The following is a 26,299-nucleotide window of genomic DNA, read 5'->3' on the forward strand; positions in this document are numbered from 1 at the left end:
ACTCAGAAGACAAGGCTCAGCTTGAGTAGCGCATCCTAGGAGAAAATGATTGACCTTCTGCTCAGCCGTGGCCCCCCACGCCCTTGCAGTCGACCGTAGGGTCGATCTCCGCCTTGCACCCGCGCCATGCGGGGGTAGAGCCCCTTCCCCTACACTCATTCCCGTAACTTCTAGAACTGTCACTGCATACAGTCAACGTGTTTGTGCTGTGTGAATGTGATCTGGTCCTCCTCCCCAGATGCACAGATGGTGGGTTCTCTTTTTTATCTCCTTGATGCTATGCTAACCTCCGTCTCTAACTCTTTTTTCCTCTTTCAGTCGCCTGTCAACCGTTTTCGATCTGGGGCCGTCCCCACTAGGTCCCACCCAGAGACGCGCTCCTTCTCCCCGACCGCTCACGGGCCCTCCAAACCTTGCCGCGCGCCCGCCACAGAGCTGCAGTCCTCCGGGCGGCCTAGAGGGGCGCGTCGCCCCCACTTCCGGCGCGCGCGGCCCGAAGCCGTTCTGCTCTCCGCCTGGGGTCTGTCCCCGCAGCCCGCGGAGCGAAGGGTGAGTGAGGTGGTCTGGCAGCGCGGCCCTGGGGTTTCCCAAACCGCCCGTGTCGGGCCTCGGCCCTTCCCGCCGCCTCGCCTCGGCCTGCCTCGGCCCCGGGCAGAGCCTGGGGCTGTGTCAGGTGGCCGCCCCTCGACGCTACCGTCCGCCCGCCCATCCGTCCATCAGCCATCAGTCAGCCAGTCCATCCTTTCATGGATTTGTCCGCTTGCCGGTTCATCTCCCCCCCTCCCCGCCGCCCTTGCATCCACTGACGCCGCAAGCACTTACCGGGCGCCTCCTGTGTGCCAGGCCGCTAGCAGAGTCGGAGGAGCACTGATGGAATCTTTCCTTCCAGTTCATGCACCCAGAGCTCGCTCTTGAGTCTGGTCTCAGCCGTCCTCCTTGACTTCCCCAGTCTAGGTTAGATTTTTTTTTTTTTACCAGCCACTCTCAGAGCAGTTTTTACTCTCCCCTTTGGAGTTCTTGTCATCATTAAATCAGGTAATTCCATGTGATGTTTGTTTAGCATCTGCCTCGCCCTACTATTTTAAAGTTCTGTAATGCAAGGACACTGTCTTGTTTATAACTCTTCGCTCAGTGCCTAGCACAGTGCCAGCACAAAGTAGACACTCAATAAATTTTGTTAGAGAAATGTGCGAAAAACACAGGCTGTCCTCAAAAGTACTCTTGATTTGGTGGGGAAGGCAGATGTGGGAGGGCAATTCAGCAGAATGCACATCTAAGAGTATGGACTGGAGTCAGATCATTTGGTTTCAAAACAGTCCAGTTTACATCACTTACTAGCGATGTGACCTGAGACAAATTACAGAACTTCTCTGCTTCTCTTCTGTAAAACTAGAGCACAGAGTTCTGTGAAGGTGAAATGAACGAAGACACTTAAAACAGATAAACAGTGCTTGACTATAATAAAAGCTCAACTAGTGTTTTCCTTTACAATTAAGTAAGCGAACAATGCAGATACATTATGCTGCAGTAAGCAGGATTTTCCAAAAGTGCCCTGGAGGTTCTTGGGTTGCTTGGACTAAGAGCTAACTGGGACCAGCATTCTATCTCCCAGAGGTGCTTCCCCCGCCCCTCCCTCCCCCAACCTGGGTTCGCTAGACAACTCCATAAACAACTGACACTTAAATCCACGCTTATGGTCCAAAGCAGTCAACTTATGCCTCACGTTGGATTGGGTGATGGAGATACGGTGGTGAGCAAAAATGTTGATGTAGCTTGCAATCTATCATGGAGAAGACATGTATTACCCCAGTAGTACCACTGAAGTATATATACTGACAAAATGAGAGAGGTGCTCTGAGGGAAAGGAATGCAGTACTCTTTTATGGTGTCTCTCATGACTCCTTGACTGGCCCAGGGTTCTTAAGCCTGCCTACACATCAGAATCACTTGCGGAATGTTTTACTTTTCTAAAACCCCACCTGTAGGGTTCCAGCCCAGGCTGGGGTGTGGCCCAGGCATCTGTAAAGTGAGAAGACTGCAGTCAAAGAAGGCCTCACATTGGCTAAAGGATTTTGTTTTCTTTTTTCTTTTTCTTTTTTTTTTGTCTTTCAAAATTTCTAATTTATGTCGGAGTATAGTTGATTAACAATGTGTTAGTTTCAGATGTACAGCACAGTGATTCAGTTTTACATGTATCTATTCTTTTTCAAATTCTTTTCCTACTTAGGTTATTACAGAATATTGAACAGAGTTTCCTGTGCTATACAGTAGGTCCTTCTTGATTATCCATTGTTTTTGTGTTTGCTTTTTAAAAACTAGTCAGAGGAATGGGATCAGATTTGCAATTTAAAGAAGTCACTGTGGTTATACTATAAACAGACTGTGGGTTATTGTACAGTATGACAGAACGGCTAGTTGCTGGAATGAAGAAGGTGCTGGCAGAGATGGGAAGGGGCAGATTCTGGAAATAGGAAATGGAATCAATTGGACTTAATTTGCATTAAATACAAGAAGGAGGTGTTAGGAATGCTTCCAGGTTTCTGGCAGTGTAGCAGATGGTTGTTCCTACTTTCAAGAGGGGATCGCTGGGAGAGGAGCAGGTTGGGGTGGGAGGAATCATCAGTTGATCATGAATGTGCTGTTTGAAGTCCTTTTGAGAATTCAAGAAGAGTTATGATGGATGTGAGTCACAATGGGTAAATAGGGCTGGAGCTTAGATGGGATGTCCTGACTAGAGATGGACTAGAGATGGTTGGTAACCAAAGGTAAGGATGAGATTGCTTGGGAGAGAGTGAAAACAGTGGTGGACTTAGGGCTGACCTGTGGAACTCTGATGTTGAGGAGGGTGGACTTGTGAAGGAGATGGAGCAGGAACAGTGATAATTGTTCAGCCACCCAATGGAGGACAAGTTGCTGAGGCATAATGTTTATGTTGATGCACAGATCTGACAGTGCATTGTCATGGGATTTCTTAAATGTCAAGTGTCATAATAACTAAAGAAATGTATTTAGTTTTTTCCAAAATACCACAAAATTAAGAAAAATATCCTCAAGTTTCTCTCTGTTTAGGTCCCTACTCTCTCTGTTCCTTAACTCTGCCGAGGCTCTGGCACAGGGTTTTTCACCCTGGCTGCGTAGCAGAAGCATTTGTGGCACTTATCGAAGTCCCACCATAGAGATTCTGATTCAGCAAGTCTGTCCTGAGGGCCGTGCTCCTTGAGTCTGGAGTTTCTGAATCATCTGCAGTTTCCTCAATGGGCCGCATCCTGTCATATCCACTGCTCCTTGCCTGAATGACCTTCCTCTACAGCTTCACCCAGCTCACTCGTACCAGACTATGCTGAGATGGTTTCCCCAGGCAGGAAGTTCTTCCTGGTCTCAGTCATCTTTCCAGGCTAACTTGTGTGCTTCCCTCCATCCTTGAATGTATTGCACTGTGTTTGCCTGTTTCCCTGTCACTTTCTCATACTGAATTAGGAGTCCTTGAGGATGGACTTTTGAATCCTGAGAGTCCTATTCAGTATACTGCCTAGCACATAGCTCAGGTAATGTTGAGATAATGGATGAAGGAATCTATCCCTTTTTCCTTTGTGCTGTCTCAGAACCTTGTGACTCAAAGTCAAGAATAATTCTTCTTTTTTGGTACATTCACCCTGGCCATTTTCCATGACCTTTTCCTAACATTTTCACCCTCATTCTTAATTTATAATATCAGCCAGGATTGTCCTGGGCATTAACCCATTCTGTAATTTAAAAAAGCAAGTGCTGGGGCTTCCTAGGTGGTGCAGTGGTTAAGAATCCGCCTTCCAATGCAGGGGACATGGGTTCGATCCTTGCTCCAGGAAGATCCCACATGCCACGGAGCAACTAAGCCCGTGCGCCACAACTATTGAGCCTGTGCTCTAGAGTCCGTGAGGCACAACTATTGAGCCCATGTGCCGCAACTACTGAAGCCCACGTGCCTAGAGCCCGTGGTCTGCAACAAGAGAAGCCATGGCAATGAGGAGCCCGCGCACCACAGCGAAGATTAGCCACTGCTCACCACAACTAAAGAAAGCCCACGTGCAGCAACAAAGACCCAACACTGCCAACAAATAAATTAGTTAATTAATTTAAAAAAACAAAAAAAATTAAAAAGCAAGTGCTTTAGAGTTGGGCTACTGTAGGTTCATGTCTTGACTCTGCTGTATACTAGTTTGGGACCTTGGGCAAATTACTTAACTTTCAAGAACCTCAGTTTCCTCATCTGTAAGCTGGAGATGATAATGCATACCTATTAGTGTTATTTACACTAATAGGCCTCAATAAAATTGTATTTGTAAAGTGCCTGGCCCATACTACTTTTTTTATATTAATTAATTAATTAATTGGCTGCATTGGGTCTTTGTTGCTGCGCGCAGACTTTCTCTAGTTGCGGCAAGCATGGGCTACTCTTTGTTGTGGTGCACAGGCTTCTCATTGCAGTGGCTTTTCTTGTTGTGGAGCACTGACTCTAGGTGCGCAGCCTTCAGTAGTTGTGGCACGTGGGCTCAATAGTTGTGGCTCATGGGCTCTAGAGTGCAGGCTCAGTAGTTGTGGTACACGAGCTTAGTTGCTTCTCGGCATGTGGGATCTCCCCGGATCAGGGATTGAACCCACGTCCCCTGCATTGGCAGGCGGATTCTCAACCACTGCACCACCAGGGAGGTCCCCCATACTATGTTTATTAAGTGCAAATTCCCTTCTTCATGGCTTAATAGAGCTAATAAATACTCTGGCTGCAGAGTGCAGGCCTGCTGCTTACTGGCTGTGTGTCTTTGGTCCCCGTATGATTCTCAGTAGCCTCATTTGGAAAGTGGGAGTAATTATGATTCTCCTTATAGAATTATGAGGGAAATTATATTAAATTTATGTTAAGTATGTTATGTTAGCATCTAGTAGGTGCTCAGTAAAATGGTGGTTATTATTCTGAGAGGTAATAATATACTATAGTGTTTTCCCTGCTTTCCATGATAAGCATTATTTATTATTCCTAGTGTTGTGTACCAAAAGTGGAATTTATTTCAGTGATACTTAAATTTTCTGTTTCACATCCTGAGAAGGATCCTGAATCATCTATAAATGTATCATTTACGGATGCTCCCTTTTAGTCAGTTTTCTTTACAGTGCTATGCTCTGTGGCAGCTGGTCTTCAAACACCTGAATTTACATTCTAAACACATTTTTTCCCCTGTGTGACGTTAGCATTGTCCACCTCAGGAGCTCCCTGGAGAATCGGAATTCAGAAAGAATCTCTCAGACACAGACCTCTTCAGACTATCTCTGCCCAGAATGGCAGGAAAGTCTACAGCCTTGGCCTACCATGCTCCAAAAGAGCAGGAAGGACTCATAATTGTGAAGGTCGAAGAAGAAAATTACGTTTGGGGGCAGGACTTTGGCCTTCAGGGAAATGCCTGCAGCCAGGAGGCCTTCCGCCAGCAGTTCAGGCAGTTTGGCTACTCTGACTCCGCGGGGCCCCGGGAGGCTCTGAGCCGGCTCCGCGAGCTTTGCTGTCAGTGGCTGAGGCCAGAGGTGCACAGCAAGGAGCAGATCCTGGAGCTGCTGGTGCTGGAGCAGTTCCTGGCCATCCTGCCAGAGGAGCTGCAGACCTGGCTTCGAGAGAACCGGCCAGAGAATGGAGAGGAGGCCGTGCTGATGCTGGAAGAGCTGGAGAAAGAGCTTGACGAGCCAAGACAACAGGTGAGTAGGTGTGTTGTTTGCTTGTTTTACTGATTGTAAGTTAATGAGGGAGCCATTCTGAGTGGGCTTGACTGGGCTACCAGAGAACTATAACATTGTTGTCTTTTGGGTTATTATTTGTCCACTGGGATCAAGTCACTAGAGCTTTTAGTCTTATTATTTTCTATCTAATGATCTGAATGAGTTTCTGCCTCTGGCTGCCCTGCCCTGTTACTTTAGGGGTTTACCTCTTGTGTGTCCTCAGGATCATAGTGTTGGTACTTGATTACTCCTAGGACACAGCTCATGGCCAAGGTATGATCTGGAAGGAAATGACATCTATTGGAGCACTGAAGTCACTGAGTATCCAGCTCCAGCCCTTGGAGAATCAGGGCAAAAATGAGCCTCAGGAGCCTCAGACTTTCTGTAAGAGAGGTGAGGAGCCACAGTCCATTTGGGGTTGACGACAGAGGTGAGGGCTGGGGTCATTTTCTTAATGATTGCTTCTTGCAACTGTCATTAAGTATTGTGGAAAAGCCGCCTTGCCTAGAAATATTCTTCCATTGGCTCTTCTTAGAATCTGAAATTCCAATATGATTTCTAATTTTGGGTTAAGAATTAAGGTCTCTCATAAAATTCTCTAATAATATCTATAACATTCAAAGACTAGTATTCTGTTTTTTTAATATTATGGTCCTACTGACAAGGCAGTTCCTAAGATGGAGATGAATAACGTATCAGTAAGAGAAACCACATAGTAACTTGAGCAGGGAAAGTTTAGTATTAAGAATTATTAACTATGACGGGGGATTAATTACTAATTAGTTTTTAAAACCCCCATAAAGTATACGGAAATAACATATATAGGGAATCTCTAGGGTTGAGGCGGAGTGCCCAAGAATGGAACAAATCTGCAAGAGGATGTCACATCTTCCCCCTCCCCTGGCAGAGCTGAGATCCAGATGTTGTTGGAGAGGACACAGCTGTGGCTCACTGGATGGAGATGTTCCCTGAAGTGCTTGCTGGCAGACTTGCTGGGAAACTGCTCTTTGGGATACGAAGGAAAGCCATTCACGGGTGGGCGGAAAGTGTGTGTTCTAGGGGGCAGAGCTCATTGAGAAGCCACCCTCTGGGATGCCACGAGCCCCCCATGGGGAGGTACCATGACACAGAACTTGCTGGAAAGCCATCATCAGGGATGGTGCCCCTGAAAGTGATTGGCACTGCTGGATGCCCCACATGTTGCAGGGAAAAAGAGAGCACCCCAGAACCAGGAAGAAAAGCCCCTTCCTTCTCCAGTGTCTGTTCAGCCCCCCTATTGTTAAAGCTCACATTGCGTCAGCTGGCCAGGGAGAAGTGTAGCACAGGCTGGGCGCTGAAGGGTGGATTTGAAGCTGACCAAAAGGGCTTTGATTTTGTTATTGGCAAAATCATGCCTATGGGCAGCACATACATCAGGCTTATTAACTTGTTCTCATTAACAAGTTTGTTACACGCAACTGCCCTTCTGATTTCATCTTTACCAAGCAATCTTCTTAAATTCCCGTGAAGTTTAGCTATAATAAAAAAGTGCATTAGTCTAGTCTGGTCTGTGTGACAGTTACATTACTCATTAATTCTTATTATGGTTCTGTTCCTCAGTATCATGATCTTGGTTAATGAGACTTAACCCCAAGAGGTAAATCTATTCATTGTATGATGATAAAGTTAGATTTATGAGGCCACAAGGTCAAGGGCTATATCTCAGACCTTGGCAATTTACCAAAGGAATCCATGCATCTGTACACTGAGACCTCCTGGGAAACTCTCTCCCAGCCTTCCCCCACACATCATTAGCCAAGAGAGCCCACTTAAATATCTTCTGCATCAAGCAGGATCTACATTCAAGTGGATTTTAAAGAATCATCTCCTCAAACCTGCTGCCTTAAAGTAGGTAAGTATCTAAATCAGTTAGGGTAGATTATTTCTATTTCCTTCTTTTAAGGTCTTGAGGAACAGAGACTATGCTGTAATTTTTTAAGTCTTTCTTGGGCTTTTTTCATATTGATATTTGTTGTGGGCTGAATTTTCCTGAAATTTCTGTGTTGAAGCCCTAGCCCCCAGTACCTCAGAATGTGACTGTATTTGAGGTAGGGTCTTTAAGGAAGTAAATCAGTTAACAGGGGATTGTTAGGGTGAGCCCTGATCCAGTATGACTGGTGTCCTTATAAGAAGAGAAGACTGGACATAACACAAATTGAGGGACCACCATATAAGGACACAGAGGGAAGGAGCCACTGCAAGCCAAGGAGAGATAGATCTCAAACGAAACCAAATCTGCCAACACCTTGATCTTGGACCTCCAGCCCCCAAAATTGTGAGAAAATAAATTTCTGTTGTTTAAGCCATTCAGTGTACGGTATTTTGTTATAGCAGGCAGACCAGCAAACTAAAACGGTATTAAACTTCTTCTCTGTGTCCATATGAAATGCTTCCAGCTTTAATTTCATTTTATTTTATTTGTTTAGCAGAGTCCAAATAAAACACAACCTTTTCTTGAAGGTAGTGGGTACTCTGCCCTTTGACTTTGTTTTAAGCATCTCACTGCCTCTGATTCCATCTGTGTTCCATCTCTCCGGTCATCGTAGCTCATTCCTCTGGACATGCTTCAGTTTCTCCACATTCATTTGAAATACAGGGGTAAAAAAAATACTCTAATGAAGACCTAGTTAATTTACAAGGTATATCCATACCCCCCCCCAACTCTTATTTGTGGCAGGCTATATCTTTTTATTTGTTTGCTCCTCACAGTGGTATTATGTTGTTGACTCATCTTCCAGCCTTCCTTCACCTTAGCAAAATGTCCTCATCCTCCATTTATGCCTCATCCCTAAGTATATGGTCTTGAGTGGCCTTGACTGGGTTCCTGATAAGTCTTGTTATGCTGATCTCTTTTTAGTCTTGAGCTCCTTAGCTCCACCAGTGAAGAATTAATGTAAATCATTTCACATCTTTTACCTAGGTCATAAGGTTTAAATCATTGGAGGGATCCACCTTGATAAGATTGTAAGAGTCATCATGTCATTTTTACAACCTTACACTCTTGGTTATACAATATATACTATATTGAATAATATATAATTTTCCTGAAGCTTCTTCACTAGCCTAGCGGTATGTTTTGCTAGAAGAAGAGCCTGAGATGGAGATTTGCGTGCAGGTGCTTTACTGAGGGTACGCTCTTAAGGAGAACTCTGTGATGGAGTATGAGACGTAGGGTTAGGAAGGGAAAAGATCAAGCAATGATATGGTCTTGGGTAAAACCTAGCCTTGGCTTAATCCATGTGATGGGGTTTTGGGGGGACCTCCCGGAGCATAATTGCACTGCTGAGTTGTCCCTTCTTGAGGCGGGGTGGGGGGGCAGTGAGGGTGGAAGTAATTTCCTAGGCTGGGTAGCTTTCATCAGAGACGCAACGCTCCAGAGAAGGGGCAGCCGTGGGTCATTAGGAGCCAACACTCACAGCAGCTGGGGGACAGGGGCACCGTGTTGGTGCAAGGGACCTCGGTGGGCAGTGGAGCATCATCTATGTACTATTAAGGCTAAAAGCATATTTGTCCATGTGCAATTAAAGGCCAAGTCCCTAGTTAAGAGGGTTTTAGATTATATAGGTTACTGAAAAGGTAGGGAAGTAGTGGGCTGGGATGGGAGGATATTACATAGAAGAGCTCTACTGCAGAGGAACCTATGGCTTATTTCTCTTCCAAAGTGCCTCCTATAATCTCTACTCCGCCCTCCAGCATCTGGACTTTGGGCTTGATTATAAATTATCATTCATTCTTGGAAGGTATGAATTTATTTGCATTAATTTTGAACCAATATTTCTAAATATTCAAGTAATCATCTTATTCTACTTTTATTTTCTTTTATTTTTAAAAAAGTTTTGGCTGCATTGGGTCTTTGTTGCTGCATGTGGGCTTTCTCTAGTTTCAGCAAGCAGGGGGTAGTCTTTGTTGCAGTAGGCAGGCTTCTTATTGTGGTGGCTTCTCTTGTTGCAGAGCATGGGCTCTAGGAGCTCGGGCTTCAGTAGTTGTGGCTCACAGGCTCTAGAGTGCAGGCTCAGTAGTGGTGGCACACGGGCTTAGTTGCTCCACGGCATGTGGGATCTTCTCAGCCCAGGGATTGAACCCGTGTCCCCTGCATTGGCAGGTGGTTTCTTAAGCACTTTGCCACCAGGGAAGTCCCTTATTCTACTTTTAATCTCTGTTTGTCATTTCCAGGAATTACTCTAGTTAACTGTTTATCCTAATATTTTTCTGTATAATATACATATATAGTTGAAAGAATAAGAGTCTTGATATTTTCCTGATCTGTACATCTAAGGTCAAAGTTTTTCTCTGGTCTCATAATTTGTCTTCATGTGATTAGAGAATTTGAAGAGGTATTTTAAATCCTCTAAATTACATTGCTGTTCTAATTTTTACAGCCCTAAATTTGTCCCTACACAATTTTATTGCCACGTTATACCCTTTATAATCTATACTCTTTATAATTAGACCTATTTACTACTTTCAGAAAATTTCTCATTAGGTTGTCAAGTTTCTGACTTTGACCAAGTTGGTGCTTATTATTCTTCTGCCTTTATTATATATTATGCTTTTATTCATAAATTTTCCCTTTTTCAACAAGCACAGCCTTGAATAATTTAAATTTCTATTTAAGATCCAAAAACAATGTGAATTTCAGTGTTCTGTCCTCATCTAAGAGGCACTATTGTCTCTCTGTGATTTCTGGTAAGGAATGAGGAAAAGGGCAGCTGGTAAGGTAATCATTGTGAGACTTTATTGTGTTTGAAGTGTGATGAACTCCAAGGGTATCAGAAAGATTTATTTTCATATAAAAACATGACTTTTCCGAAGGTAAGTAGTTTTTAAATTTTTTTTCTCCTCAGTGCAGCTACAGCCCTGCTTCCTTCCAATAGGGAAGACAGATGACATAGGAGGAATCTGCAAGCCTTGATGTTAAGCATCTTTGTTTGAATCCAGACCTGTTATTAATTCTGTGCCCTTACATTGGTGACATAGCCTCTCTGAGCCTTCATTTCCTGATCTGTAAAATGCATATAAGTTTAGAGGACTTTGGGAAGGATGAAAGTAACTTAGTTTTTCAGATTTTCCCCATTCAAAATAATTCAAGTTACCTGAGACATCATCTAGTAGTCTCTTGTTCTGAGTTACTAGAAATCTAGAAATGAGAGGGGTGTGTTGTGTGAGAGCTGAAGGTTTGGCACCAGGCAGTCACATCTGCCTCTTGTTTCTGTCCACCTTCTTTGACCATTTATCCATAGAAAAGTCAACATATAAGACCCCCACCTGACCCCAGAATGAGTCAGGGACTCACGATATTCTTTTTCTTATGCTCTGCATGGCTTATTCTATTTGCTTGTAATCATTTGATCAACTTAGAACCGTCCAGAATCTGTAATTTACCTTTGCACCACCTACCTCTGTACATTTCTAACCCCTAAAGCATTTCCTAATTGTATCTTCTGCTCTTCTATTTTTCTAGAAGCACTGCTGATTCAAGATTCTGAGACATCTTTCTTTATTCTAATTACTCCTTATCTCCTCTTTTCCTTTCCCTCATTACCTAAAAACACATCTTCTCCTCTAACCCAGGGTCATCTCCCAGCTTCCTGGTCTCTCACTGCTACTGTTTATCACCATCTCCTTTAACTAATGTCTTTCCCTGTTCACTCTCCCGCCTTTCCAGTGCTGACTCTCATTCTAGTCTATATTACTCTCTGAGCATACCACCTCTCACTACCCCAGGCCACTTCTAAATTCTAGGTTGGGAAGCTAGTTTTTAAGAGTTTCCTTCTAATTGGTAAATACCTATTTCATTTGGCTTATTTTCTGTTTCTGCTACAATAAATTCTTTTCTTCCAACATGGGGAACAAATGACACTTGCATTTTGTTTGCATTTTTTAGATGGCAAGCTGGTGGCTGACAAAGTACTGACAGCAAAGCAAGAAATTATTGAATGTGTGGCATCAGCAGCCATGATATCCCCAAGACAACTCCCTGGGGGAACTCCTTCAGGACAGATAGTTGAAGAAGCTTTGGGAGGTCTGGACAACTTTGAGAAGCCAAAAGGAAGTGCTTCAGGGGACAAAATGGGTCAGCTCCCTTCCCAGGAAAGACATTTTAGCCTGGCAAGCTTCAACAAGGAAATCTCCACAGAAGAGAGTGTCCTGGGCTGTAATGAAAGTGAAGGAAGTCTCAGTCTGAGCTCAAATGTTGTCACACAACCGAGAAGTCACACTGGGGGAAAGCTCTACGAGTGCTATGACTGTGGGAAAGCCTTTTGCCAGAGCTCAAAGCTGATTAGACATCAGAGAATTCATACTGGAGAGAGACCTTATCCATGTAAAGAATGTGGCAAAGCCTTTACTCTGAGCTCAGACCTTGTTAGACATCAGAGAATTCATAGTGGTGAAAAACCCTATGAATGTTGTGAATGTGGAAGAGCTTTCAGGGGCAGCTCAGAGCTCATTCGACATCGGAGAATTCACACTGGAGAGAAACCTTATGAATGCAGTGAATGTGGGAGAGCTTTCAGCCGGAGCTCAGCCCTTATTCAGCATAAGAAAATTCACACTGGAGACAAAGGCTATGAGTGTATTGAATGTGGTAAGGCTTTTGGTAGAAGTTCTATCCTTATTGAGCATCAAAGAATTCACACTGGAGAGAAACCTTATGAATGTAATGAATGTGGCAAGTCCTTCAATCAGAGCTCAGCCCTCACCCAGCACCAGAGAATCCACACTGGAGAGAAGCCTTATGAATGTAGTGAATGTAGGAAAACATTTAGGCATAGATCAGGCCTTATGCAGCATCAGAGAACTCACACCAGAGTTTAACTCTTTGGGTAAGAGTTGTACAATTGTGAAATACTAGGAATTCACTTCAGGGGTGAGATTCCACAGATTGAGGTTCCTGAGAGCAGAATTCCTGTCCTTTCAGTGCAATTAAGTATTGTAAGATTAGATGCACACAAAGATGTTTGTTGAAGTGTTGAATGGGTACCTTCACAGTGAATCTGGGATTGGGGAAGAGATCCTGAAAGAGCTCCTTACGATGGTCTAGGGAGGTGATGCCTCCAGTGGCAAAGATCTCTATCCAGCAAGAGCATCTGTGCATTTGGCAGGTGGAGGCACATGCTGAGAGCTGATACTCAGTCCTCTGAAATGTTGAATTGTGAGGTTGTGAAATGTTGAATTACGCCCTGGATCAGTTTAGTAGTATCTGGGGAATGGTGGCTCATTCTGCTCCTTTATCAGTTCTCTCCTCAGCCTTAGCCTTCGCCTTCCTGCTGAGGTCAGTTGAGGTCTCCTTATTTACTGAGTACCTGGTATGTGCAAGCCATCAGGGGCAGACATGGCCATTGCCTTCCCAGAGTTAAAGACTAATTTCTGTTGAAGTGCATGGATGGTAGGGGGTACCTACTCTGGTCCATGAGTCATTAAAGGCTTCCTGGATGTGATGAAATCTCAGTTGAGACATAAAAGTTGGGTAGAAGTTAGCCAGATCAAGGCAAGAGGAAGAGAAGAACATTATGGGCAAAGGTTATAGCACGTGCAGTGGCATGTAGAGAGGGTCTGGAGACATCCCTTCCTCTGGAATCTTCTCTCTGGCAGGAATTTGTTCTAGTAGCCCTTGGTTCAGAAGCCAGGACAGGTGCTGGTTCCTCTCTTCCTATTTAGTCACTGAGTTGGGTGGCCTATCCCAGTCCCTTTAAGTACTCAGAATTAGTGTGATGGAAGACTTTGCTGCGTTGTATGGAAAAACACATGTTTATACACCAAGGAAAGAACACATATTGGAGGCTAGAGGGACAATGGGGACTGGAGTGTTTGTGTCCCATGACCCTAGGGCCCAGGAACACGGGAATGGGAGGTCTGTCTTCCTAGGCTCCACTGTTCCTCATTCCCTGTTCCCTTCCCTCATCAGCAGACTCACAGATGTTAAGCTACTTGAGGGCAATGAATATTTGTTGAATTACCCCCTCACATTACCTCCTTCTCTAGTTTTCATTTTGGCAGTTTTAATTCACTCACGATTAATTGCTGAGGGCAGTTAACACCTAAAAGAAACTTTGAGTCCTCTTCTAAGATGCCCTGATTTCCCTTCTGGATACTGTCACTTCTGAAGAAGACGTGGTGATCAAAGCTGTTGTGGGTAATAGGGGAAGTGAAACTGGGGGGACAGCCTTTGTGTCCAGAGGTTGTAGGATTATTAGTGAGGTCAATCAGAAATCTAAGAGGATCTTTCAAATGGATAGAGAGTTGCTTTTCCCTGTAGGTGACAATCATCTGATTTCATGTTTTTAATACCATTTAATTTTTTTTCCTGATTGTGAATTAATTGTAAATGTGGACAGTACAGAAAATGAGGAAGTAAAATCACCCACGATCCCACCATCCATAGAAACAATGTTAACATTTTGGAGTACTTCTATTAGTTTTTTTTAACCCCCAACCCTATATATATATGATTTTTTTTTTTTTGTAAAAATCCCATTTGGTAAGTCATTTTTAGTAACTGATTTTAACACATACTTTTGAGTATATGCTTCAACTGTTTATTTAAAAAAAAATTTTGAAGTATAGTTGACTTACAATGTTGTATTAATATCTGCTGTACGGCAAAGTATTCAGTTATACATACATATATTCTTTTTTAAAAATATTCTTTTCCATTATGATTTATCTCAGGATATTGAATATAGTTCGCTGTGCTATACAGCAGCATCTTGTTTATACTTCAACTATTTAGTATTAGAATGTAATGCAAGATGTCTTGTAATAAAATTTGAGTTTTAAGTTTTGATTTGAAATTACTCATTCGGTAATAGGGAGCATCACAACACAAGTGGCGATGTGCTGGGAGAACAGAGGAAGGAGTTGTGGGGAGAAGGCAGGGGACTGGTGGTCTTAGCTTCGATTCCTGGGCCAAAACGTGTCTGGAAACGATAGCGAGTGCCTGGCGCTGCAGTTCACCAGGTGAAGTCACAACACTGAGGGGACATCTGGGGTTGCACTATGGTTGAAAGAACATGGGAATGACAGCAAGTAGCCTCTATAAACACACACGCATTGTGTCCATCAGAATCAGGACGCTTCCCCCGCCTTGGGAGCAAGAGCCTGGGAGGATGCCACAGCCTTCCCCTCTCCTCTCAGCAGGTCCTTAATAGAAACACATGTGCAGGAAACGCCCATGACCCTTTAGATCTGCCATCATTTGCGCCTGCCAACAAGACAGCTGTGAACAATAAAGTTACTGAGCAGCAGTATCTGGTCCTGGCCCATCAGGAAGCAGGGCGTAGGTCTGCGTCCCCCGCTCACCCTTCCTCTTGACTTTGCAGAAATGCTTTCCAGGTCAGTTCCTTTTGCATAGAAATGATTGGCAAGCCTCCTTGCTCTGAGGATTCACGTTACAGGGCAAAAGAAGTAAAGCTGTTCACAGGGGAGCTTGAAGAGACCAAGGTCAGACTTGTTTAAATTTCTAATCCTCTCAGCGGGACAGTGTGAACTGTAGCCTGTGGAAGTGAGGAAGGAGGAGGGGAGAGGTAGGAAACTGGTATTGAGCACTTTGCCTAAATTCCACATCTTTTAAAATCCATGAATCTGCACAGGACCTATTATGTTAAATAGTGGACTGACTGCCTCTACACCAAGAGAAATGAGGGCTCTGAGCAGAAAGTAAAGGGATGGATTACTTTTCCTCTAGCAAGTCTGGTGAAGGAAAAAACAATTACCTTTGACATCTACCTTATTTGGCACCCCCTGTTTCATAAACATAGGCTGTTGAAGCTTTAATTGTAAGGGATCATCTACTTCAGCTCCTTTAAACCGAGGGTCCAGAGTTGTGGGGTCACTTGCTTATGGCTGCAGAATTCACGGAAAAGCACTGAGAACAGAAGTCTTCAAGGCTATTGCTTTTCTCAATTATAAATCACCTTCATGCAAATAACTTATATTTGCACAGAGATATATAATTTGCAGACTTTTTTGTACACTAGTGAGACGAGTACATCTGCCATTGTTATTTATCAGTGAGGAAGCAACAGGTCAGTTAACGAGTTAGCTAACTACCTGGGACTCAGAAGGCACAGCGATGCTATAGAAAGCACATGCTTTTCTTGATATTTCTCAACTATCCATTCCCTTCTAAATCTTTTTTCTCTGACTTTAGAAGTTTTAGATATTTATTGTAGGAAAAGTTGGAAGACACAGGCAAACACATGAAAAAATTAAATTACCTATAATCTTACTACTCAGATATAACCAGTATAGCACATTAAGATTATATATATTTCCAATATTTTTAATGCATAAATTTTTACACAAATCGTATTGTACATATCTTATATTTTTACTTAAGATATGAATGTTTTGTCATTTAACCTTTTCTGTCATTTAATATTAATCAACATCACTTTTAACAGTTTTTAAGATTTTGTATACATTCATGATGGTTTCTGAAGCATACATTTCCAGGTAGAATTTTAAAGTCAAAAGGCAATGTTTAAGGCTTCTGGTACTGATTGCCACAGATAGCATCTATTCACTTCTCACCAGAGTCCCAATTTTCCTGAATCTTTGTTAGTTTTATGAAGGGGAAAAAGTGCTATCTCAACTCTTGACTTAATACACATTTTTAATTCTAGCAAGGCTAACATTTATTGTCCGTTGGCATTTATTCTTTTGTGCTTTGCCTATTTAAGTACTATTTTTTCTACTGGGACTTTTTCATGGGGAGAAAGTATAGAGAAGTGGCTCCACAGACACATTCTGGATTCCTACTGCCTGGGTGTAAAGTCTGACCTCATCACATTTTAGGTACATGACCTTGAGTAAGCCATGATCCTAAGCCTTCATTTCCTCATCTGCAAAATATGGGCTGTCTGAGAAGGAATACATATATACAAAGCCCTTTGCGAGTACCTATTATGTTTCTTACCAATATGTGTAAGAAATCCCTATATAAAGTACATCCGCCTTTTGTAACATGTTATATCAATTCCTACTTAACGTTTGTTCTACCCTTTTCAATTTGACTGGGTCTTCCTCTGTGGAAGAGGAATATAAGAGTTGAACAGATTTACCATGCTATTTTGTTACATTTAACCTATCCCTTTCTTTTTGTACGTTCTCTTTCCAAGCGTGGGTTAGTACCTGCTCATGCCCCAACAGGAATATTACTTTTCTATTTATCCTCATGAAAACTCTTCCTTTGTACAGGATTCGAGATTCCCAAATGTTTGTATTTTTGGTAAGATGTGGTGTGTCTTAACTCTGACCTGTTAGGTATTTTAAATAACATGTCTTTCTGTTGCTGAGTAACCGATGCACCTTCCTGCACTGAGAAGCACCAGTCTAGCATTGCTTTTCCAGCTGAGTCCCTCAGCAGAGGAGTCTCTCCGGATGGACTCTGACTGTTGCTGTTATTTCCCTCCAGCATGGTCTTTAACAAAATTCCCAAGGCTGTGAAATACTGCTGATATAAGACAAAATGGAACACACGTGAGGTGCCTGGAGAATAACACGCCCAGCAATGGCCACTTTTTAGCACCTGAGCCTCGGGGCGTGCACTAGGAACTATAGGGGCACAGCCCCAGAAACAAATGATATGGCAGCCATAGCAGCCTCTGACCCAGAGCCTTGGGAGCTAGGAGGAAGCTGACAGCAGCTCTAATCAACTCTTAAGAACCAAAGGGAGTCCTTACGTCTGCGAGAGAGATCTGGAACTCCTAAGACTTAATTTCTAAGCTGGGCTCTTTCTGGCCCCCGTACCCCCCATCCTCACCCACATGGAAGGCCTAGCCTTCAGGGTGGACAAAGAAACTACATATTAACCCTTAGCCTGCGGTCACACAAATCAAGACAAAGCTCCTCACCACCCTGTGTTCCAAGGACTGCAGGCTTTGTCTACAACCAAGCTTCTCCACTGGCTGGTATTTTACTGCAGGCACTGTAGTAAACAGAGATTCTGGCTACATCCATGCTTTTCTAACAGACATGAATCCACTTCAAAAGGAACTCAACAGGAAGGCTCCACGCCAGGTGGCCTTTTCCTTTCAATTTCTCAGATGTGCCAGACTTTTTTCCTGGCTGGCCTACCTCCCTGCCTAACTCCCACTCATCCTTCAGGTCATTTTTCTCAGAAGCCTTCCCTGATACCAGGCTAGATCAGGTACTCAACGTCACACAGCACTGATGGTACCAGTGCCACTGCCTGTTTGCTTTGTCCATGAAATTGCAGAGATGCTCTTATTTTCCACTGTATTCCTGGCGCCTGACACAAAGCAGCCACTCAAAAATAGCTGTTGGATAACTTCACTTGTATTCTTTCTTTTCACTATCTCACTTCTGGCCTGCCCTGGGCTCAGTAAGTCATCGGTCAAACTGTTTTCCCATGTATTGCTGCCCTGCCACTGTTTGTAACTGGTCAGTAAAATTTTTGCATTCCTGAAACAAAATGTCCCTCATATTCTCCACACCATCCCCCAAATCTGACCCACTGACGATCTGATGCAGTGACATAGTTGCTGTGCCCTCTTCGTGACATTCTCATGGAAAATGAGGTTTCAATGTTAGTCCCATGTTTCACATTTCCTGAGTATTCTTAATGGTAAGAGAAAAGCTGGAAGCAGTGATTCTTCCGTCTTCTGTTCTGAGTCGTCACAGGAAGAGCTTTTGGAGGACAATGTGCATTAGTGTCGGGAAGTGCTGTATAAAGTCAGGTTGACTTGAGACCTAGTACTTTACAACCGCCTCCATGGAGTCTCACTCCAAAGTACACTAAACTCTTCTGACTAACAGAGAGAAGCCTGACTGAAGTATTTACAGTATTCAGCATATTCACAAGTCACTTTACAGTGTGGACTCTCTGGTGGCGCATGAGGACTGACCTGTGCCTAAAAGCCTTCCCGCATTCACCACATATGTAAGCCTCGTCCCCAGAATGGATTCTCTGATGCTGAACAAGGGCTGAGCTCCTTTTGAAGGTTTTGCCGCATTCACTGCACTGATAAGGTTCCTCTCCACTGTGAATTCTCTGATGCCTGATGAGGTTTGAGCTCAGACTGAAGGCTTTTCCACACTCGTTACATTCATAGGGTTTCTCTCCACTGTGTATCCTCTGATGGGTTATCAGCTCTGAACTCTGCCTGAAAGCTTTCCCACACTCGTTACATTCGTAAGGTCTTTCTCCTGTATGAATTCGCTGGTGTCTAATAAGCTTTGAGCTTTGGCTAAAGGTTTTCCCACACTCATTACACTCATAGGGTTTCTCACCAGTGTGAATTCTTTGATGGATAATAAGATATGAACTTTGACTGAACGCTTTGCCGCATTCATTACATTTACAAGCTTTCTCACCGGTATGGATTTTCCGATGTCTAATGAGGGCTGAGCTCTGGTTGAAGGCCTTCCCACATTCGCTACATTCATACGCCTTCTCACCGCTGTGAATTCTCTGATGAATAATAAGATAGGACCTCAAGCTAAAGGCCTTCCCACACTGGTTACATTTGTAGGGCTTTTCTCCAGTGTGGATTCTCTGATGTTGTGTTAGAGAAGAATGCTGTTTGAAGCTGTGCCCGCATACGTCACACCTGTAAGGTCTCTCTTCTGTAGGAACTTTCTGATACGTTATAGAGTTTGTACTTAGAATCAAACTTCTCTGGGACTCAGGATGGTCTCTGCTTCCTAGAGGTTTGTGTGTGAAGATTATTTGACTAAAACTGCCCCCTTGGGAAGGGGATCTTCTTAATTTCTCCCCTGTAACACTTCCTTGCTGCCACTCTAAACTGCTTTTGTGTTCACTACTTCCTCCAAATGAAGGCTCCTGGGGAAGTCTTTGCGATTTCTCTCCTGAAATGTCCTTTTTAGTTGCTGATTCATTGTTCTCACGGTCTGAAATGATAACAGCCAAAAACAATGTTTTACTTCTCCAGTCACTTTCAGTACTTACTTTCTATGTGAGAGAAACAGACGCTTCTACCCACAGAGATATAGCTGCCTGCATGTATCTTTTCTTTACCTGGTCAAAATAGGGTCCCATCTCCTTTCTAATACTAAGGCCTACATCTACAGTTTGAAATTTATCCTTTCCTGCCTCCTCTGAGACTTCAGTTGATCAATTACCTACTATTCCTTTCTTATTGTTTTCAATCTCTTTCTCCACTGACTCCTGTTCATTGGCATTTAAATAAATTCAAGTCTCTCTCATCTTTTTAAATCAAACTCCTTGCCTACACCTCTCCCTCATGCAACTTCACTCCTACTCAGAGTAAACCTTCTTCAAACAGCTGTCTGTACTCATCCCCATTCTGTAATTGGGTTTCTGCCTTACCTGTGCATCCTCCACCCCCCATACCACTCTCATCAAAATCACCAGCTTCTTAGCTGCTAAATCCAATGGCTATTTTCTGGATCTTACTTAGTTGGCCTCTCCGTAGCACTGACATTTGGGACCATACCTTCCTTCCAGAGACATTCTCTTCCAAATACATTAGCCTGATTTCTATGGCTGTTCCTTCTTAGATTCAAGGTCAATCACTCGAACACGAGTTCCTCCGGGATTTGCCCTGAGCTCTCATGTATCCTCACTCCACCAACTCTCTACCTCCTAAGCTTCAGTCATTACTTATGCTATATGTTAATGTCTCCCCAGATCCCCAGTCCTATCCCAGTTCTATTAAGCTGTAGACTCTCATACCCAATGCTAATTGGCCATATTACCTGTAAATATTTGACAAGGACCAAAATGTCCTAAACCAAACACATCATTAGATGTATTTTTTCCCTTATGTTTTCCCATTTATATGAATTAACCACCATTAACCAAACTGTTTAAGACTGAAACCTAAGTATCATTCTCAGCTCCTCTCCCACATGCTCCACATTTAACAATGACCAGCTACTGCAATGCAGCTTAAATGCTGATCAACAGGAGTCAGCTGTGATCTTCCCCACCTCTCACAGTACATCTTGATTTATGCACTGTGGCTGCTTGGATTACAACTGTCTCTAACTGGACTCTAATTGTGCCTTCTTCAAATCCGTTCTCTGTTCTGCAACTAAGTCCTAAAACACAAATCTGATGATGTCATTGCCTCATCTAAAACCCTTCAACTGTACCCCATTGCACTGTACAAACGAATGAGGACGACAGACACATTTTCACAACCTGCGTCCCAGCTTCCTCTGCAGTTTCTTTTTTTATTTATTTATTTATTTATTTTTTTGGCACACGGGCTTAGTTGCTCCGCGGCATGTGGGATCTTCCTGGAGCTGGGATCGAACCCGTGACCTCTGCACTGGCAGGCGGACTCTTAACCACTGCGCCACCTAGGAAGCCCCCTCTGCAGTTTCTAACCCACCATCCTTCCCCTAGGAATTCTCTCTTCAAGTTAAATTGAATTACCTGCAATTCCCAGAATGGATTGTATTCTCTCACCCTCAGGACTCTGTGGCCTTTGCTTGTGTGATACTGTAATATGGGAAATATATGTCTGACCTTATCCCCAGTTCCTGGCAGAGCTTTTAAAAACGCTGCAATTTCCTCTGTGGTAGAGATGAGTGGATACTGGAGTTTACAGTAATGAGTTGCCTCTCGGAGGGTGGAGGGGCTGGTTGCCAAAGGAACCAACTGTTAGAGGGTCAAAACTTTTGGTCCCACCCTCTGACCTCCCTGCTCCATGGAGAAGGGCCAGAGATTGAGTTAATTAGTCACCAATGGCCAGTGACTTAATTAATCGTGCCTACCCAATGAAACCTCCATAAAAACCTTAAACTAAAGGGTTCAGAGAACTTCAGGGATGGTGAATGCAACCCAGGAGACGGGCGCAGCCCAAACTCCAGAGAGACAGAAGCTCCTGTGCTCAGGACCCTCCTGGACCTTGCCCTATGGACTCTTCATCTGGCTGTTCATTTGTATCCTTTATAATGAACCTGTAATGGTTAAGTAAGATATTTTCCTGAGTTCTGTGAGCCATTTTAGCAAATTATGAACCCTGAGAAGGGGGTCATGGAATGTCCAATTTGCAGTCAAATTAGACAGAAGTGTGGGTAGGGAGGCAGTCTTGTGGGACTGAAACTTTAACCTGTGGGGTCTGCACTGGTTCTGGGTAGTTCACGTCAGAATTGCTTAATGGGAGGAAAAACCCCACATATACAGTGTCACAAGTATGAGCAGAGAAACAGTTTTTCCCTTTAGCTTGGGAAGCTCCTCCTCCCACCTACTTACCTGGCTTTCTTCTACTCAGAGTTCAAGTCTTAGCTTAGATGTCTCTCCCTCCAGGAAGTACTCCTTGAACCTCTAAGGTTGAGTTGCGTGCTTTTATATGTGCCCCTGTTTACACAGTACCTACTTTTAGTCTATAATTTACTACCCTACACTGTACTGTAATTGCCTTTCTGCTCGTCCAGCACGCCATCTAGACTTGAAACTCCTTGAAGGTAGAGACCCAGTGCCCACCACAGTACGGACATATACTAGCACCTATTAAGCTGTGTAATGAAGAAGTAAGTGAATAAATGACTGAAAAACTGACACAAGGAGGGCTGACTACAATTCATCAGGATTGCTGAATACAGAGTTACTGAAGCGAGTACCTCTGCTCTAGAATAATACACGTGAGGCTCACGTGGGGCATGCTGTAAAATGTAGTCAATGCTCTATCCTCAAGACCAGAGGCCTGCTAACAGTTCCCAGATGAGTTTCCATTTCTTACCACTCCTGGTGGAAAGGCAAGGTTCCCACGGTTTAAGTTGTGTCTTTAAAGGGTGGAGTTGGATGCTTGTTAACTCCTGGGATGTTCCAAGGCGTGTCAGATCCTTCCATGGCACTGCTGGTCCCTGTGGACTAGCTGGGACCTGAAATCAGTAAAATATGGTTAGCTTTGTGAGAAGATCCCTAGGAAAAATGCTTAGTAACAATCTCCAAGAGGTCAACAAAGCCATCTCCAGGGATGAGGGACAGGAACAAAAGAGCTATTTAAAGACAGAGAAAGGTATGGCCCTAGTAGTCACTTCAGGGTTATGGTTCAGTAGAGACAAATTCTCATCCCATTCTTATGATGCCGCCACATACTCTGGTCTGTAAATTCCTTTTCCCAAAACACATGACATCTCCTTGTTCTCACCTGCTGCCCTGGCTCATCAAATTCCCTCTCTAAATCCTCCAACAGAGTCACAGCTTCCTCGCCACTTTTCGGACTATGTTGCTGAACCCAGACCTGCAGCTCCTCAGGCAGGATGCTCAGGAACTGCTCCAGCACCAGTAGCTCCAGGATCTGCTCCTTCGTATGCACTTCCGGCCTCAGCCACTGACAGCAAAGCTCCTGGAGTCGGCCCAGAGCCTCCCGGGGCCCAGGTGTCTCCTGGTAGCAAAACTTTCTGAACTGCTGGCGAAACAATTCTTGGCAGGATCGGGTACTCCCATTCTGCTTCAGTTTCTGACCCCAAGAAAGGCTTTCTTCTACTTTCACTAGTATTAGCTCTTGTTCCTGAGAATTCTGAGGTACCGGGGTTAAAACTGCTCTGGATTCCACAGCCATACTGGGCTGAAACAGCTTAGCAAAAAGCTCACTAAAACTGGGTCCTGTACTTCAGAGTTTCTTTGAGTAATCTCTTCTTTCCTGAAGAATATAAAAGCACTGTTAACTTACAGCAATGAAAAAAACCTCTAAGAACTTATAATAATAAAGACCAGTCATCAGAGTAATATATGGAAAGGGAATCAGGTTTGAGACTGTAACTAAGTAATAATCAAGTGACAAAACTAAAAATCACTCACCTCATTCAATGTCTCTCATTTTGTAGAATTCCTACCACATTTATGCTATGAGAAATTATTTGAGGCAAAAGAAGAATGCGATATTAACATGAATCACATATTGAGGAATTTCCTTTTCAATTCTCTTTCAACCCTGTTTGCATCAAGGAGAATAGTCTGTCTTTAACATCCACTGAAGATGTTACTTACATAATTCCCTTTTAAATACAGTATAGGCCTCAGACTTCTATGAGTAACAGTATCTAGCTAGGATTTGATATGCTAGTTTTTAAAAGTTTATCTTTAGTTACCTTTAACCTATGGCAAATAATAGTGCTTTTCATTTAGGTAGTAATAAAACATTTTTAAAAATCCATATTAAACACGAGTCGATTTAAAATACATTGTTGGACATTTGTCACTTGATCAAATTTAGTATTTAATGCGCTTCTTCAACAAACACTGAGGCACTTGTTATGGGGTCTGTCCTGAGCCAGGTATTAGGATACAAAGGTTTTTGCTCGTGAATAAATGAGTCTACCGAGGAATTAACTAAGAACTATTTGTTAAATGCTTACCATGTGCATAAAAACATGTCAGATTTTATAGAGACACAAAAGCAAAAACGTCAACCTCAACTCTCAAAAAGCTTAGACTATAGGGGAGTAAACATTTTAAAAAGTGAAATATGGCAACAAACAATTGTGCTTTGAATTTTGTAATACAGATGGATCACGATCTGATTTTTGGATGGGAGAATATCGACAGAAGGGTATGCCCTTGAATTTCGAGACAGATCACTACAATTTAACCCTAACACTACAGTTAACTTTAGAGAACAGAATATTTAGCCTACAAATCTGTGGTTTGTTAACCAGCCCTGCCGCACTAGCCTTTCTATTTTTATATCCCGGCTAAACTGCAGCATCTGCGAAATCGCGGCGGTGGGGGAATAGCTGCCCTGCCCGCTGGAAGGCAGGGGCTTGAGCGCTGGCCTCTTCTGCGTCCCCAGGACGCACGGAGACGCCGCCCAGACAAGGTGCCGAGACCCGGGGATGGGCAGGCCGAGGAGCAGAGCTCCTCCACCCCGCGCCCACCGCCCGGGCCGCGCGCCCTCCCCGCCCCACCTCCGCCGCGGGCCCCGCGTCCCTCACCACCAAGCTCACGAGCGGCCAGAGCGGGAGCCCCGGACCTGCAGCAGCCAGCCACAAAGACCGGAAGTGCGCGCCGGAGGCCTTCCGCTCCAGAGTGCCCCCAAGCCTCCATCCGCCCCGCCCTGTGCTCACTGGCAGCCAATCAGCGCGTGGACCTGGCCCTCCCACCGTCTTCCCAGGGTGGCTGCGGGCCCCGCGGAGCGTCGACACCGGAGCGAGGATGCTCTAGAGGCCGGGGTCCCTGTGGGAAGGCGGCGCTCTCCTAGGGCACTGCTGCCCGTCTCGACCACCGCTGCCCGTCTCGACCACCTCCTACCCTGGCTTTCTTCCACCGCCACCCACCGTACTTTGTGTTCTGTCACTCCCGAGTCATCTCACCTCCAGTTTCCCAGCAAATAATACAGATTTTCCTGTAATTTCTGTTCATTTCCAGTACTGTCGACTGAAGTAAACGCGTGGATGAACGGGCTGAACAAAAAGTAACAACCGCTTATGTTGCTTTTCCCTATGCGCATCGTTTGAGCCTTACAAACTGCTCAGTGCAGTAGCTGTTTATGCCCATTTTACAGCCATAGACTCTGCCCAGAGTCAGGCAGCTAATGACCAGAGACTCCGAAGTCGCCGTAGTTCAAGGACACGCTGCTGTCCCAGACTCTGCGCCTCTAATGTAGGATTTTTCCATTTTTCACTGGAACTTCGCTGGCTTTAAGTCTTAGTGTTTAAATTTTTCTTTGGCCACTCAGTAGATTTTAAAATGATGCCTTGTGTTGTTTTAACTAGTATCTTTTAAATTAGTGAGCTTGAGTTACGGTATTTTTCTCACATGTTTATTGACCATTTATGGTTCTTCAAGGAAATGGCTTTTCCCGTTTTTTAAATTGAGGTATGACTATTTTTCTTTTGCATTTGAGAGGTTTTTACTTGCTGAGGATATCAACTCATTTGTTACAAACATTTTCTTTTTTATTTTGTAAATGTTAGTACAAGGTGATGCATGCTTAGAAACAAATTCTCCTTTGTGAGCTAAGACAATTGAAACATATTTGGGAAAAAAATATTCATTAGCATTCAGAGTGGCTCACTAAGCTGTGCACGGACCATGGCAATTTTATAAAGCAAGAGAACAAATAACACAACCTTGTTTTTCAGCTGTGGCTACCTAACAAACCACTCCGGTAGTTAGTGACTAAAAACAGCTGGTGTTTTATTGTCCACAATTCTGTGGTCAGGAATTCAGATGGCGCTTAGCGCAGATTCTTCATGAGGTGTCAGCCCACTTGGCTGAATTGGGACTGGAAGGTCCAAGATGGTATCACTCACATTGTTGTGGTCTTGGTGCTGCCTTTTGGCTGGAGTTACTTGATTCTCCTCCATAAAGTTTCTCTCCATGTAGTGGCCCATCATTTGGGAATTAGCCTAGGCTTTCTCGTGTGGTCCTGGTTTCCAATAGAGTGAAGGAGGAAGGGAAGATGCTTGCTCTCTTAAGACCTAGGTCTGGAACTGGCATTATATTTATATATACATAATACTTCTGTATTCTGTTGGCAGGACTAGTCTCATGGGAGGGTCTTGAAGTAGACTCTACCTTTTAATAGGAAGAGCTGCTTTAACATCGGAAATTTAGGCA

At 43.8% G+C, this 26,299-nt stretch overlaps 2 protein-coding genes across 5 annotated transcripts in view; one reads left to right on the forward strand and one right to left on the reverse strand.

Annotated features, from left to right (window-relative positions):
* ZNF397 (zinc finger protein 397) overlaps positions 1-24,727 on the reverse strand; it is a 42,816-nt gene extending 18,089 nt beyond the window's left edge. The window contains exons 1-5 of one of the 3 annotated variants that reach the window (XM_057700234.1): positions 24,673-24,727; positions 23,540-23,584; positions 22,887-23,381; positions 22,476-22,617; positions 15,835-19,653 (exon numbers count right to left, since the gene is read on the reverse strand). In XM_057700234.1, coding sequence (XP_057556217.1) covers positions 18,605-19,653; positions 22,476-22,617; positions 22,887-23,300 — 1,605 coding nt within the window. In that variant the 5' untranslated portion in view covers positions 23,301-23,381; positions 23,540-23,584; positions 24,673-24,727 and the 3' untranslated portion in view covers positions 15,835-18,604. Of the gene's footprint in view, positions 1-15,834; positions 19,654-22,475; positions 22,618-22,886; positions 23,382-23,539; positions 23,604-24,672 lie in introns of those variants that run through there. The other 2 variants (XM_057700236.1, XM_057700235.1) reach the window with 2 other exon arrangements.
* Positions 494-8,075, forward strand: LOC130831825 (zinc finger and SCAN domain-containing protein 30-like). Of its 2 annotated transcripts, XM_057700241.1 has the most exons (4): positions 494-549; positions 5,224-5,718; positions 5,994-6,132; positions 6,647-8,075. In XM_057700241.1, exons 2-4 carry the CDS (start codon positions 5,311-5,313, stop codon positions 6,709-6,711), a joined length of 612 nt encoding a protein of 203 aa, XP_057556224.1. In that variant the 5' UTR covers positions 494-549; positions 5,224-5,310; the 3' UTR covers positions 6,712-8,075. The 2 variants fall into 2 exon arrangements, with proteins under 2 accessions (XP_057556224.1, XP_057556225.1); XM_057700242.1 differs by lacking the exon at positions 6,647-8,075 and having other exon boundaries at positions 5,963-6,000.
* Positions 24,728-26,299: the final 1,572 nt, after the last annotated feature.

This window comes from Hippopotamus amphibius, chromosome 11, assembly GCF_030028045.1.
Source record: "Hippopotamus amphibius kiboko isolate mHipAmp2 chromosome 11, mHipAmp2.hap2, whole genome shotgun sequence".
NCBI classification, from domain to species: Eukaryota; Metazoa; Chordata; class Mammalia; order Artiodactyla; family Hippopotamidae; genus Hippopotamus; species Hippopotamus amphibius.